The sequence below is a fragment of the Cygnus atratus genome, chromosome 28 (genome assembly GCF_013377495.2).
Source record: "Cygnus atratus isolate AKBS03 ecotype Queensland, Australia chromosome 28, CAtr_DNAZoo_HiC_assembly, whole genome shotgun sequence".
Taxonomy (NCBI): domain Eukaryota; kingdom Metazoa; phylum Chordata; class Aves; order Anseriformes; family Anatidae; genus Cygnus; species Cygnus atratus.
In genome coordinates, this window is record NC_066389.1 from 650,805 (window position 1) to 661,863 (window position 11,059).

The 11,059-nt window shown below is 54.4% G+C and overlaps 1 protein-coding gene across 2 annotated transcripts; it reads right to left on the minus strand.

Moving 5' to 3' along the window:
* Positions 1–1,552: 1,552 nt before the first annotated feature.
* CHTOP (chromatin target of PRMT1) lies at positions 1,553–10,679 on the minus strand. Of its 2 annotated transcripts, none has more exons than XM_035567341.2 (6): positions 10,447–10,679; positions 9,188–9,269; positions 7,543–7,696; positions 4,274–4,460; positions 4,023–4,160; positions 1,553–2,763 (listed from the first exon to the last, which is right to left on the minus strand). In XM_035567341.2, the coding sequence occupies exons 2-6, from the start codon at positions 9,250–9,252 to the stop codon at positions 2,561–2,563; spliced, it is 747 nt and encodes a 248-aa protein (XP_035423234.1). In that variant the 5' UTR covers positions 9,253–9,269; positions 10,447–10,679; the 3' UTR covers positions 1,553–2,560. The 2 variants fall into 2 exon arrangements, with proteins under 2 accessions (XP_035423234.1, XP_035423235.1); XM_035567342.2 differs by having other exon boundaries at positions 4,274–4,457; positions 10,447–10,666.
* Positions 10,680–11,059: the final 380 nt, after the last annotated feature.

The window sequence follows — 11,059 nt, forward strand, 5'->3', positions numbered from 1 at the left end:
CACCGCCAGCCCTGCCGGTGCCGCGGGACAGGGCTGCCAGGGGCCGGGGGGACCCGACGAGGCCCCGAGGGGGTCGTGGTGCGACGGCACGCCGGGGCACCTCCTGGCGCCTCGACCCCCCACTCCAGCTGGCAGTGACATTTCTGCGCCAGCCTTTTGTCCCAGCCGAAGGGGGGCTTTTCACCGGCCCTCGCGGCTCCTCCGGCAGCGGCGGGGGGGCTCGGGCCGGGGTCTGTGCCCCCCACCCCGCATCGCCCCGGCCACCAACGCCCCCAGCCCCTGCCAGCCCTCAGCCCCCGATCCCCACGGCCGGGCTCTGCCCCCAGCCCGGCGGAGGGGACCCCCCGCCCCCCCCTGTCTAACCCCGGGGCCGCCAACTTCGCTCCCCGGTAATCCCCGGGGCACGGACAAAGGGACCGGCGGTGCCCGGGGGGGGGGGCCCGCTGCCAGCCCGGTGCTGGGGTCCCTGGGCGGGGGGGAGGCTGCAGCCCCCAGACAGGAGGGTGCCGAGGGGATGCGCGGGGCTCTCGGCGCCCCATTGCAGCCCCCGGGACGTCCCGGAGCCGGGGCTCGGCTCCGTCCCCGGAGGCACCGGGACCCCCCTGCACAAACCCAAACCGGGGGGAGAGGGGGGGGAAAGCGGGGAGCGGAGCAGGGGGGGGTTCCACCGGGAGGGGGCAAGGGGGCGCCGGGCCGGGCCGGGCGAGGACGGGGGGCAACGGGGGGAGGCTTGGCGGGGCCGGGCAGGGCCGGGGCGGGGGACCGGGCCACTCACCTCCGCCGCCCGGCTCCGCTCAGCCGGGGCCCGGCTCCCGCCGCATCCCCGCCGCCGCCGCCGCCAACTTGGGCGCTCCGGCAACAAAAGGGGCCGCCGGAGGCGCCGCCGCGCCGCGGCCAATGGCAGGCGCCGTGACAGCCGGCCGCCGCCCCGCCGGCCAATGGGGGCCGCGCTTGCATTGCGGGCGGGGCCCCTGCCCGAGGCTCCGGACCCGGCTCCGGGCGCGGCCCCGGCGCGGAGCCCCCGGAGGGGGGACCTGGAAGGGGGAACCGGGGGACCCGGCCGGGACCGGCCCCATGGGACCCGGAGCCCCCGGCACCAGCCCGGCCCCTCGCCGCGTCCCGGCTCGGCCAGGGGGTGCGGGCAGCCAGCCGGGAGAGTTGAGGAGGGAGCTGCAGGGGCCCCCCCCGCGCTGCTCCAGGCACAGGAGCTCCACGAGCAGGTCCCCAGCAGCACGGAGCCGCGAGGAAGGCAGCCGGGGCGCTTCCCGGTTAACCACCGGGGTAACGCGCTCCGCACTTACCCACCGAGCAGCACCGGTGTGTGTGAGGGACTGAGAGCACCCCCAGCACCCACTCACGGAGCTGCAGGCCTGCAGAACGCGCTCCCACCCTGCAGGACGCAGGATTCGGGGTCCAGCACTGCCCCCAGCTCATCCCACAGCAACCCTTACTGTACGGGGGCACAAGGAAACAGCGTGGATGCACGCCGGATGAGTAGCAGAAAGGCCAATGTGACCCTCCCAGCATGCTGAGGAAAAGGGAAGAAACCAGCCCGAGTCCACTTCGCTTTTATAATTATTTCTCCTTTGTTACAACAAACCAGAAATACAGGATTCCATTGAAACTGGAACAGGTCACAGAACGGCCGAACTTAAAAACTTGCGGACAGGGGGAGGAGCAGACCCCTTCTCCATTCCCAAACACGCGGGGGTCAGTGCAGGCGGCTGCTCTGAGGGCTCGGTTTCGGTTACGCTGAGCGGTAACGGCACTGGTGAGCTAATGAACCTTGGACCCCGGGTTTTGAAAAGCCAGTTCTACCACGATCTGCTGTCACAGACGTAATTCTATGGTCCTGCTTCCAATTCCTTTAAATAAAATTTCCTGCAGATACAGAAACCACTGGTGCCATCTGTTCATACACAACACAAGAAGAAATTCAAACTTTTATCTAAAACAAACCCCAAAAAGCCTTCAGCTCGGGAAGTCCCCCGCACTACTCATTAACAGAACGCTAGCTATCAACAGAGAGGAATTTTGGGTGCAAAACAGCAAGATTGGCATGTCTACAAGGAGCGCTACACCTAAACCTGGCTCAACTGTTCACCCTGCCAGGAGCCTTTGCTTCGGATGGACTGAAGAGAGCTGGGGGCGTGAGCTCGGCCCTTCGGTCGCACTTGGGGACAGCACCGGTCCCAAAATGCAACCGCGGCGCCTCGGAGGCACATAAACATGCGGTCCCAGCACCAACGAGCAGCGCTCCTCTGCGGGGGCGCTGCAAGGAACCGCGGCTGGCTGATGTCAGGGGCTAACTGCAGCACGTCTGTCAAAGTCACCTTTGGAGTAGTTAGGGGAAAAAAAAGATACAAAAAACAATCCGGAAAGGCTCCATACAACACAGAGTATCAAAATGTTAAAGAAACACGCTAAAGTCTGATTTCTTGGTAGAACAGGGCTGCTCCCTATTCTTGTGGGTCCTTCCAGCATGAATCAGGGTTTCCATTTTTAGCTTATGGGCATTGACATACACACTAACTTCAACGACAGTCTCTCGCAACGGCCTTCAGTCATTCGTTTCTGGGTCTGCCTGAGCCATGTAAGCATCCAGCTCGGCATCGAGGTGTCCTTTCGTTTTCGACATGTAAGCATCTAACTGGTTGTCCAGCTGCTCCTTGGTCAGCGCCGGGCGTGCCGATCCTCTTCCTCGTCCTCTGCCTCTGCCGCGGCCTCCGAAGCCCCCTCTTCCCCGGCCTGCCATGCCGCGACCTTACAGAGACGAGACAACAGTTACACACTGCGGCAGACGCAGCCTCGGGGCCTGGCGTCGCCGCGCTCCCCCTGCACAGCCACGGCCCAGCTGCTCCAGCACCTCCCTGGGGAGCCAGGCAGCCTCGCCGGAGCTGCTGCCCCTCCGCCTGCCTCCAGCTGCGGGACCGGGGAGGCTCTGCTGTGCTGGCGTGGCTCCCCAGGCTGCTTCGCTTTCAGCCCAGAGACATCTGATCCGCAGCTATCTGCTGAGCCCTCAGCTCCAACTGCCACCTCCCCTGCTCGCATTCCAGCTCCTACACCACCCCGCGTACTTTCTCCTCTGCCGAGTGCAGCCCCTGCAGATTTCTGGGACAGGTTCAAGCTCTTAGCGAAGTGGCAACGGCAGCAAACATTACAAGCAAACTTCTACTGAAGTACCTCAAATCCTGAGAGTTTTCAGACTGCTTCTGAAGCACGATACCCAGGAGACCACACTGACCAGTACTAGTTTGTCAGGCGAAGAAATAAAGCGAAAGCCAAAGCTGTCAGGAAATATGCAGGTTCCCAAAGACTGCTCTGAGAAACACTGTGCTGATCTCAAAGTAACACGAGAGCGCGTCTGGCAGATGTTCTAACCAAACGTGTCAGAAACATTAACAACCCTGCCATCAGCAGCTGTCTCCTGATTTCCTCCTGTACTCCTGCTTCACTCTGGTGCTTCTGATTTGTTGTTGACAAGGGGGAGCTCATTTCCCCGAGACTTGATTCGGTTTCTGACTTTGCATTTAAGTTTACTTTGCTCATGTGAAGGGTCAGCTAGGAACCTGCTCCTTCATACACCACAGTTTGAGCTTTCTCCTCTATCAAGTTTTTGCCCCTCACCGAATTAAAATATCCAGCCTTATGGTTTACACAGGCCATTTAACATTTCCTTTTTGAAGCGTGAGAAGACAGCGTGGCCTTCCTCAGCACGTTCAGAGATTACTCACCGCCTGCACTACTACCAAAACCATCACACAGCCAGCGATACCTGCAGGAGGGAAGAGCATTACCCAAAACCCCTCTAGCAACACCGAAAGTCAAGGGTCTGGGTTAAGCACAGGGCCTGGCAAAATGTTTCAGGAAAGGAAGCCTTCGTTTAGCACTGTATTATACACCCATTCGGGCGTGAATGGCTCTCGGGCTGCATGTACCTACATAAGCTAGCCTTAAACAGGAAAGGGAACTCAGGTGTGTTCAGCAGCAGCACGCTGCTCCCGAAGTTTCTGCACACTGACCTCTGCCACCAAGTCCACCGCGACCCATGGCGCCTCTGCCCAGACCGCCTCTTCCAGGGCCACCGCGACCTCGAAGGCCGCCTCTCCTCAGGCCCATCCTGGGGGACATTCCTCTTCCTCCCCGAAGCATGCTCTGACCTGCAACAGTGACGGAATTCCAGGCAGACAAATCAGTTCCCAGACTGAGCAAAGGAACCGGAGTCGAGCCGTCGAAAAGGCGGCGTTGCTGACGGACCAGCCGCGGTACTCACCCCTGAGCGGGAGTCCCCCTCTCAGCAGAGCTCTCGCTCCCCGGCCGCCACGCATGGCTCCTCGTGGCAAACCTCTCTGCCCCATCGATAGTCCTCTTCCTCCCATGGCTCCGCGAGCGAGGGGTCCTGCCGGACGGCCTAATCGTGCCTGAATGTTGCTTTTACCGAGGCGTTGCTTCAAGCTCTTCTGGAATGAAAGATTTTTAAGGAACAAAGTCATGCAGCAATCTCCGACTTGCGACACAAACAGCACGGCAATTGCTTATCAGCAAGGTTTTTTTTTAAAAAACATAGAGGGTCAACAGCTCTCCGCAGCACACAATCAAGCTTCAAACAGAGCACAATCAAATCTGCTTCAGGAGGGATAATTTATGAAGGTCAAACCGAGAACAAAGACCTTTCCTGGAAGCAAGTGTTTGTACAGAGACAAGAAAGTTTGCAGATTCAGAAGGAAATATTTTTCTCCATTTTTAGCAGTGCCGCTTGGTCCAAATCAAAGCGGACACTTAATCCGCACGGCAGCCCACTAATCCTTCTTGCTGGAAGGTTACCGACCGTGAAAACCTCTGAGCTACAAAGCAACCACCCCTGCTGGGGAACGAGCCGAGCCTACCTCCGCAGAGCGAGTGCCATCTGCGCAGCCACACGCCAGCGCATCGCTCCGAGGGGCCTGCTGCTACAGCCCTGGCCTGGCCACGCTTCCAGGCTACTGCAACCGCTACGCAAAGCACCAACTTCTCCGTCTGTTACGGAAACGAAACTGTACTGAAGCACCTGACCCTCACAAAAACTGGGAAAGTCATCTTTGCTTATCTGTCTTTTAAGGTGAAATTGTTTGTTGGTTTTTTTTTTTTCCCCCCCTCCTCCTTTGAAGTCCCGCAGGTCCAACCACCAGAGTCCATCTCACAGACAGAGCTGGCTTCCCTTGGGACAGCCGTAGCTGCTCCGGTCCTCAAAGCCTGCACCAGAACGGCTGCAGGCACAGCTCAACTGCTCACGAAGCAGCAGCAGAACTGCCAGTTTTACATCTCAGTGTTTTTAACACACATTGGTGCCAATCCTGTCTCCACACAGCACACAGCTTCTGCTGCAACTGTTGAACCCTGCAGCGGACTGGGAAACAGTGGGGACCTTTAGAGCTGTCTCGAGAACAAGAGCTCTCAGCCCTCAGAAGGTAAGGCACAGAGATCAGTAGTGTACTACAGCTTTCCAGAGTTGCTTACGCTTCTCGTCAGCTTTATAGATCTACTTGACTCAAGCCCGCGGACAGCTGAAACACTTCTCCTGAAAGCAGCCTACTCTGTGGCTGAGCTAAGATTCGAGTTTTACTGCCTCAGAGCTTACTCACTCGCTTTTCCGACAGCCGCAGCAGTCTGAGATGTTCGTCTCCTTTCTGCCCAGCCTGGCTGGCAGAAGGGCATGAGAAAGCATGTGAACATTTTGCATCCCATTACTCATTTATATTATCATGAGAGTTTAAGATAACTGCTGGACTTTGCACTGACAGAGCCTAAGAGCGCTCACCTTTCTGCCTCAGCGCAGTAGCGCCTTGGTCTGCTACAGCCATTAAGTAAGTGCATGCCTAGAACCACAACGTAAGTGCTTTTACTTCACAAGAGCAGAAGGGAGGTTTACATAAAGACTGATGTGGTGGGTACAAACACAAACCCGTAAAGCTAGCACATGCAGTGCCCTGCAGGAGTTGAGAGTACTTTTCTGAAGCACAGGTTCTGAAACACATCACTGGAATCAATGCTCCTCAGCACTTCGACACAGCACATCCAAACGGATCAGAAAAGCTCCTGCTGATACCAAGTGAAGTGCCTGTGAAAAGCCTGTCACCACATCAACTCCCAGAGCAACTTACAATCTTCAAAGAGCAATCCAACATCAATCAGGTTTCCAGATTTCCCTATAATGCGCTTCTGCAGCCCTCCCTGGCAGCACTCAATCCCAGAAGAACGCGATGTACACCTATTCCTGGCATATGGGTGAAGCTTTTGGCTCAGTTCTTTCCTGTTCTCCTCAATTCAGCAAGCAGAAACTTTATGCTTTCAATCCAGTTTCACTTACCACTTGTGAAATTCTTAAGGTTCGAGTTTTTTGTTGTTTTTTTTTTTTTTTTTAAAGCAGAAAGTTCTTCAGGCTACCATTTCCAGAGCTTTTGTTTATAAGCTCTGGGAGGCTAACTGGCACCGCAGTCTGTTTTTAAAACAGAACTCTCAAGAGATCTTAAAAAGCAGCTGCATTCCTCTTTATCAGAGATTAAGCCCTGAACATGAGCACATGTGGCAGGTTTAAGTATTCCAGCTATTTAGTGAAGCAGCTCAGCTAACAACTTTCCAGGGCTTTCTCCTGGTGTGCAAGATAATGCAGAGAATTATATTTAACCTCTGCTGCAGTCAAGTCATGCAGTGCTGCTATTTAAACTCACTGCACAGCTGTGCAGCAGTACCCCACAGGTTCCAACCCATGCCCTACGCACACGTTTTCAGCTAATCTTTTCAGCCTTCCCATTTAAATACAAGTTTTAAGGGTTGCAAAACCCCTTAGCCTGACAAGGAGCAGACCAGGCAAACACCTGTTCTGTACATTATTTTTCACCACTGCCCCTTTTGTAAGCCCACAGTTATAGAAAAACGTGGGCCGCAGCAGAAAAAGCAAAAGCAAGCATGCTTGCTTAGACCTGCTGCTACTGAGAGGATACTTTGACAAACATGCCCCACGATCTATAGCATTCATCACTAAAATGGGGATAAAGCCAGTTTGCATGAGGAAAATGTAACACTATTGCTCAAATCCAGGCCTGCAGCCTAGCATTTGCAAGCAATCAAGCATCAGTTTTTCATCTGGTCCTCGCAGCCAGCTGCTATCAAGGGAGTGCACCAAGAGAGGGTGGAGTTGGGGATGGGAGCAACCAGCCTCAACTGGACAGTAAGTGCTGGAAACAATCTGCAGCAATTGTAACTGCAGCTACAGTGCGAGATGAAGAACTCTGCAGATCCAGAAACCCAGAATGAGAACATTTCTCTGAAAAAATAGAGAGGAGATATGAACAGCCAGCACAAAAACAATGAACTCAGTAATATTAACCAGTAAGTTACGAAGTATTACTTATCTGGAGTGAGAAACGGGATTTTTTCAAGTCCCTTCAAGGTTTCTAGTGTTTAACTTTCAGGAACATTTTTCAAAATCCACCGTATCCTGAAAAGCCATCAGCTGGTGACAGGCATCACCTGGCCACACCACAACACACCCCTTTCTCTCACCTGTTTAAGCTTCAAAGCAGCCTGGACAGAAGGTCTATTCTCCATCTGCTGGGCCAGTCTTCTGTTTCTGGCACTGGCTAGCTGCTGCTGCTGCTGCATGGTAGCCCGAATATTCACTGGCATCGGCTGTTTGTTCTTCAGCATGTTAGTAAAGCTTCAAGGTCGAATAAAATGGGTGTTTAAATAAAGCTTTATTACATACATTTATTGGCATTTCATGGTTCTCAAGATTGGATCTCCAGATCCCATGAACCTTATGTAAAGAGTGGTACTTATGTCACATCATATGTGATTACATATTCCTTGTTTTCCACAAGTATGCAAGAACTGGAAACTCAGAAGTGATGTTGTATATTAATTCAGAAGCGATAAAGCTTCAGGTTACTGATTTTAGAAATGGAAGAAGGAATGAAAACAAGCAATAAGCAGAGATGACCATGACAGATGGAAGAGGACATCACGGAAACAGAAAAGCCAAGTGAAATCTGACTGCAAAAGCTAAATTAACCCTCAAAGATCTCAGAAACCTGATAAAAAAACTCAATACCCCAGGACAGCTTTACAGGAGACATCACCCTGGCGACAGAATGAGATGCCTCTGGCACACCACAGAACTGGTGCCTAAGAAATGCCACCACCTGAGCGTGCTCACTTATGAGAACAGTTTGCTTGGTAGTGTTTGTGGTGCATGGAGAATCTTCTGTCTTTAAGAGCTGTATCAGAGCAGAACGCAGCAAGATGGTCAGCAACGTTAGCAGCAACCCATCAGCTGTCTACTGTGTCCTGGAAGCTACACAAGCTGGAAAAGAAAATGCGGGTAAGGAATATGGACTGACCAAAATGAAACAGGCCAGCAAGCCTTCTCTGCACTGCACCTCACCACCTGTCTTCTCGGGAACAAGCTCCAACCATTGGCTCAGGCTAGCTCTCACTGCAGCACTTGCCAGAGCAGGAACTGCACACAAATGGCTCCATTTTTCCCTGGCTCACTGATATAAATACAGTTAACCAACGAGTGATTAGTAAGAAAGTGAAACGTAACTGCAGCGTCACTGTTAGTTGTCTGTAGAACTGCAGAAGCACAATGGCATGGAAAAAACAGGAGAATGCTCAACAGAAGAAATAAGGAAATCAGTATCGAGAAGAGAGAGATGGAGATGAAGCAAAGCGTTTGCCTCTTACAAGGCCCAAAACATTGTTAAAGGGCCTTTGGGCTTGTTTAATGGCCTGCTGCATGCCTCTTACAGGCCAGACCACATGCACGTGTGTCTGCCTCGGACAAAGCAGCAAGCCTACTGCAGCTTAGGTAACATGCTACCATACTGCAGTGTCAACTATATAAATGTAAAAACATGTGGAAGAAAAAGGGAGGGTGTGAGGTTTCTCTCTGTTGTTATAACACATCCCGCCATATTTACGTGTTGAAAAGTTTAATATTAACTGCTATGGATAAATTGCTCCAAAACAATTGCCCTTTTAACCTTGCGTACCACATTTGTTGCAGTTTAAGACAGAGGTGCATAGCCATCTGCTTGTTTTACTGAGGTTAAAAGAGGGCAGAAACCACGTTGGTTTTTGGACACCGGACAGTGATAATTAAGTAAAAAAATTTCTTATGAGCTGAAGCTGCTGTTGGCTTCCTCACCGCTCGTTCAGAGACATCTTGGTGGTGCTCTTTAGCACAACCTTCGGTGCTGACTGTGCAGCCATCTTCAGATCAACAGAATCTGCAAAACACGAGAGCCAGATTTAACAAACAGCACGGAGATCTTGCATTTACTCAGCTAAACATTCAAAAACCTGCATTCCAGCTCCTTTGGTACAGAGAATCAAGAACCGGGCAAATAACTGCTATTTTATCAGCACAGTTTTATTAAGTTTTCTAGGCCATTGCCATGATGCAGCAGGTTTAATAAATTAGTCATTTATGTTAACTTAATTCTTACTAAGCAGCCTTCTTTTTAGGAAGTGAAATTTTTTCCTCTGGTAAAAGTAATGCTGCAAAAATACAGTGCATCGGCAGTCAAGGTGGCCCTTAAACGTCTTGTTTAGTACTGCATCTAGTGACACTGCTACAGTTCCTAAGCTGTTAGTATAAGCAAGGCAGAAACCCCAATTTGTTTTAAGCAGATAATGCCATGTACTTCCCTATAAAATTCCAAGACTACCCTACAAAAGTCCTATATAGTTTAAAAATATTAAGGCTCCATCTTCCTGTGCTACATTACAATTGCCACAGCTTGGCTGGCAAGGGATACACTGTAAACGTGCAGTCCTCTTGGATTTTTATTATCTAATGCTTTGGTAGGCAGCTCACCCGCAGGCATAATGTGGTTGTCTAGCATGAAAGCGTGCCGCACAGGTCACAAAAGCAGCAAAGGGATTTAAACCCAGCTGTTATCGATCCTGCGAGCACGGCTCAAGCCTTAGGTGTTTTTGCAGTGATGAGTATTACTTAAACGGGCTACGAGCAAGCCTACGAGAGAAACAATTCCTCGTTTTTTATAACCGCCATCAAGCTCAACGCTGACTACCGAGCATTCATCCTCACAATACCCGGAACAGCGTCCTCCTGGCAGGGTTTTACAAGCCACCAACAAGTCGCTGAGCTAAAACCCGGCTGTTTTTTTTTTTTAACCATTAAACGTTTTTAAGATCATTTTTTCCCGTTCCCCCGCCACAACGCGCCGGGCCCAGGGGGGGGAGGCCGGGCCCCAACCGCCCCGGGGAGCCCGGCCCCGAGCCTGGGCAGCGGCGGGCGCCGGTTCCCTCAGGGGCAGAGGCCTCGGGAGCTCCCCGGGCCCCCTGAGAACCCCTGAGGGCCCCCTGCGGGCCCCCTGTGGCCTCCCCCAGCCCCTTCCCGGGCTCCCCGGCCGCCCCCTCAGCGCCCCCCCGGCCTCTCACCGAAGCAGGCAGTCGCCAGGTCCCGGTTGTGGCCGGCTATACCCTGCCGGCGGCGGCTGCTCACGGTTCACGGGACCAGGGCTGACTCCGTCGCCCTCCGCCCGCTCCCGCCGCCCTCCAGCGCCTCAGCGACAAAATGGCGGCCGCGGCCACAGCGCCCGCCCCCCCCCTCCCCACCGCCCAGCCACGAGCCGGCCAAAATGGCGGCGGCCACGGCAGCGCAGGCGCGGGGTGCCGCCAGCACAGCGCCCTCCGCCATTGGGCGGGGCAGCGGAGGCGCAGCGCCTTCCTCCTCTGCTATTGGTCAACCGGCACGAGGTGGGCGGGACCGGTGCCCGTGAGGCCTGGCCGCTGTCGCCCGGGGGCAGGGGCGGCGGTGGTGGTGGTGGTGGGGCCGGGGTTGGGGGGGGATGCTGCGCGGCGAGGCCTGGCCCCGGTGGGGCGGGGCGGGGGCGTCCCCAAGGCCTCGCGGGGCCCTCGTCCTCCTCCCCATGGGGCATCCGTCCTCACCCCGAGGCCCCCGTCCTCCTCCCGGTGCCCCCGCTCTCCCTCCCCGCCGCCGATGGGATGCAGGTGTCCCGCCTGCCCCCGGTGGTTCCCCGCCCCGCGGCGG

What these genes read in the sequence shown, in the direction of transcription:
- CHTOP (XM_035567341.2), bottom strand. Translation starts at nt 9,252, where the DNA reads ATGGCTGCACAGTCAGCACCGAAGGTTGTGCTAAAGAGCACCACCAAG. An exon ending in AAGATGTCTCTGAACGAGCG is followed by an intron (nt 7,697 to 9,187) that starts GTGAGGAAGCCA and finishes TCGACCTTGAAG; the next exon opens with CTTTACTAACATGCTGAAGA. An exon ending in AGGGGGACTCCCGCTCAGGG is followed by an intron (nt 4,161 to 4,273) that starts GTGAGTACCGCG and finishes TCACTGTTGCAG; the next exon opens with GTCAGAGCATGCTTCGGGGA.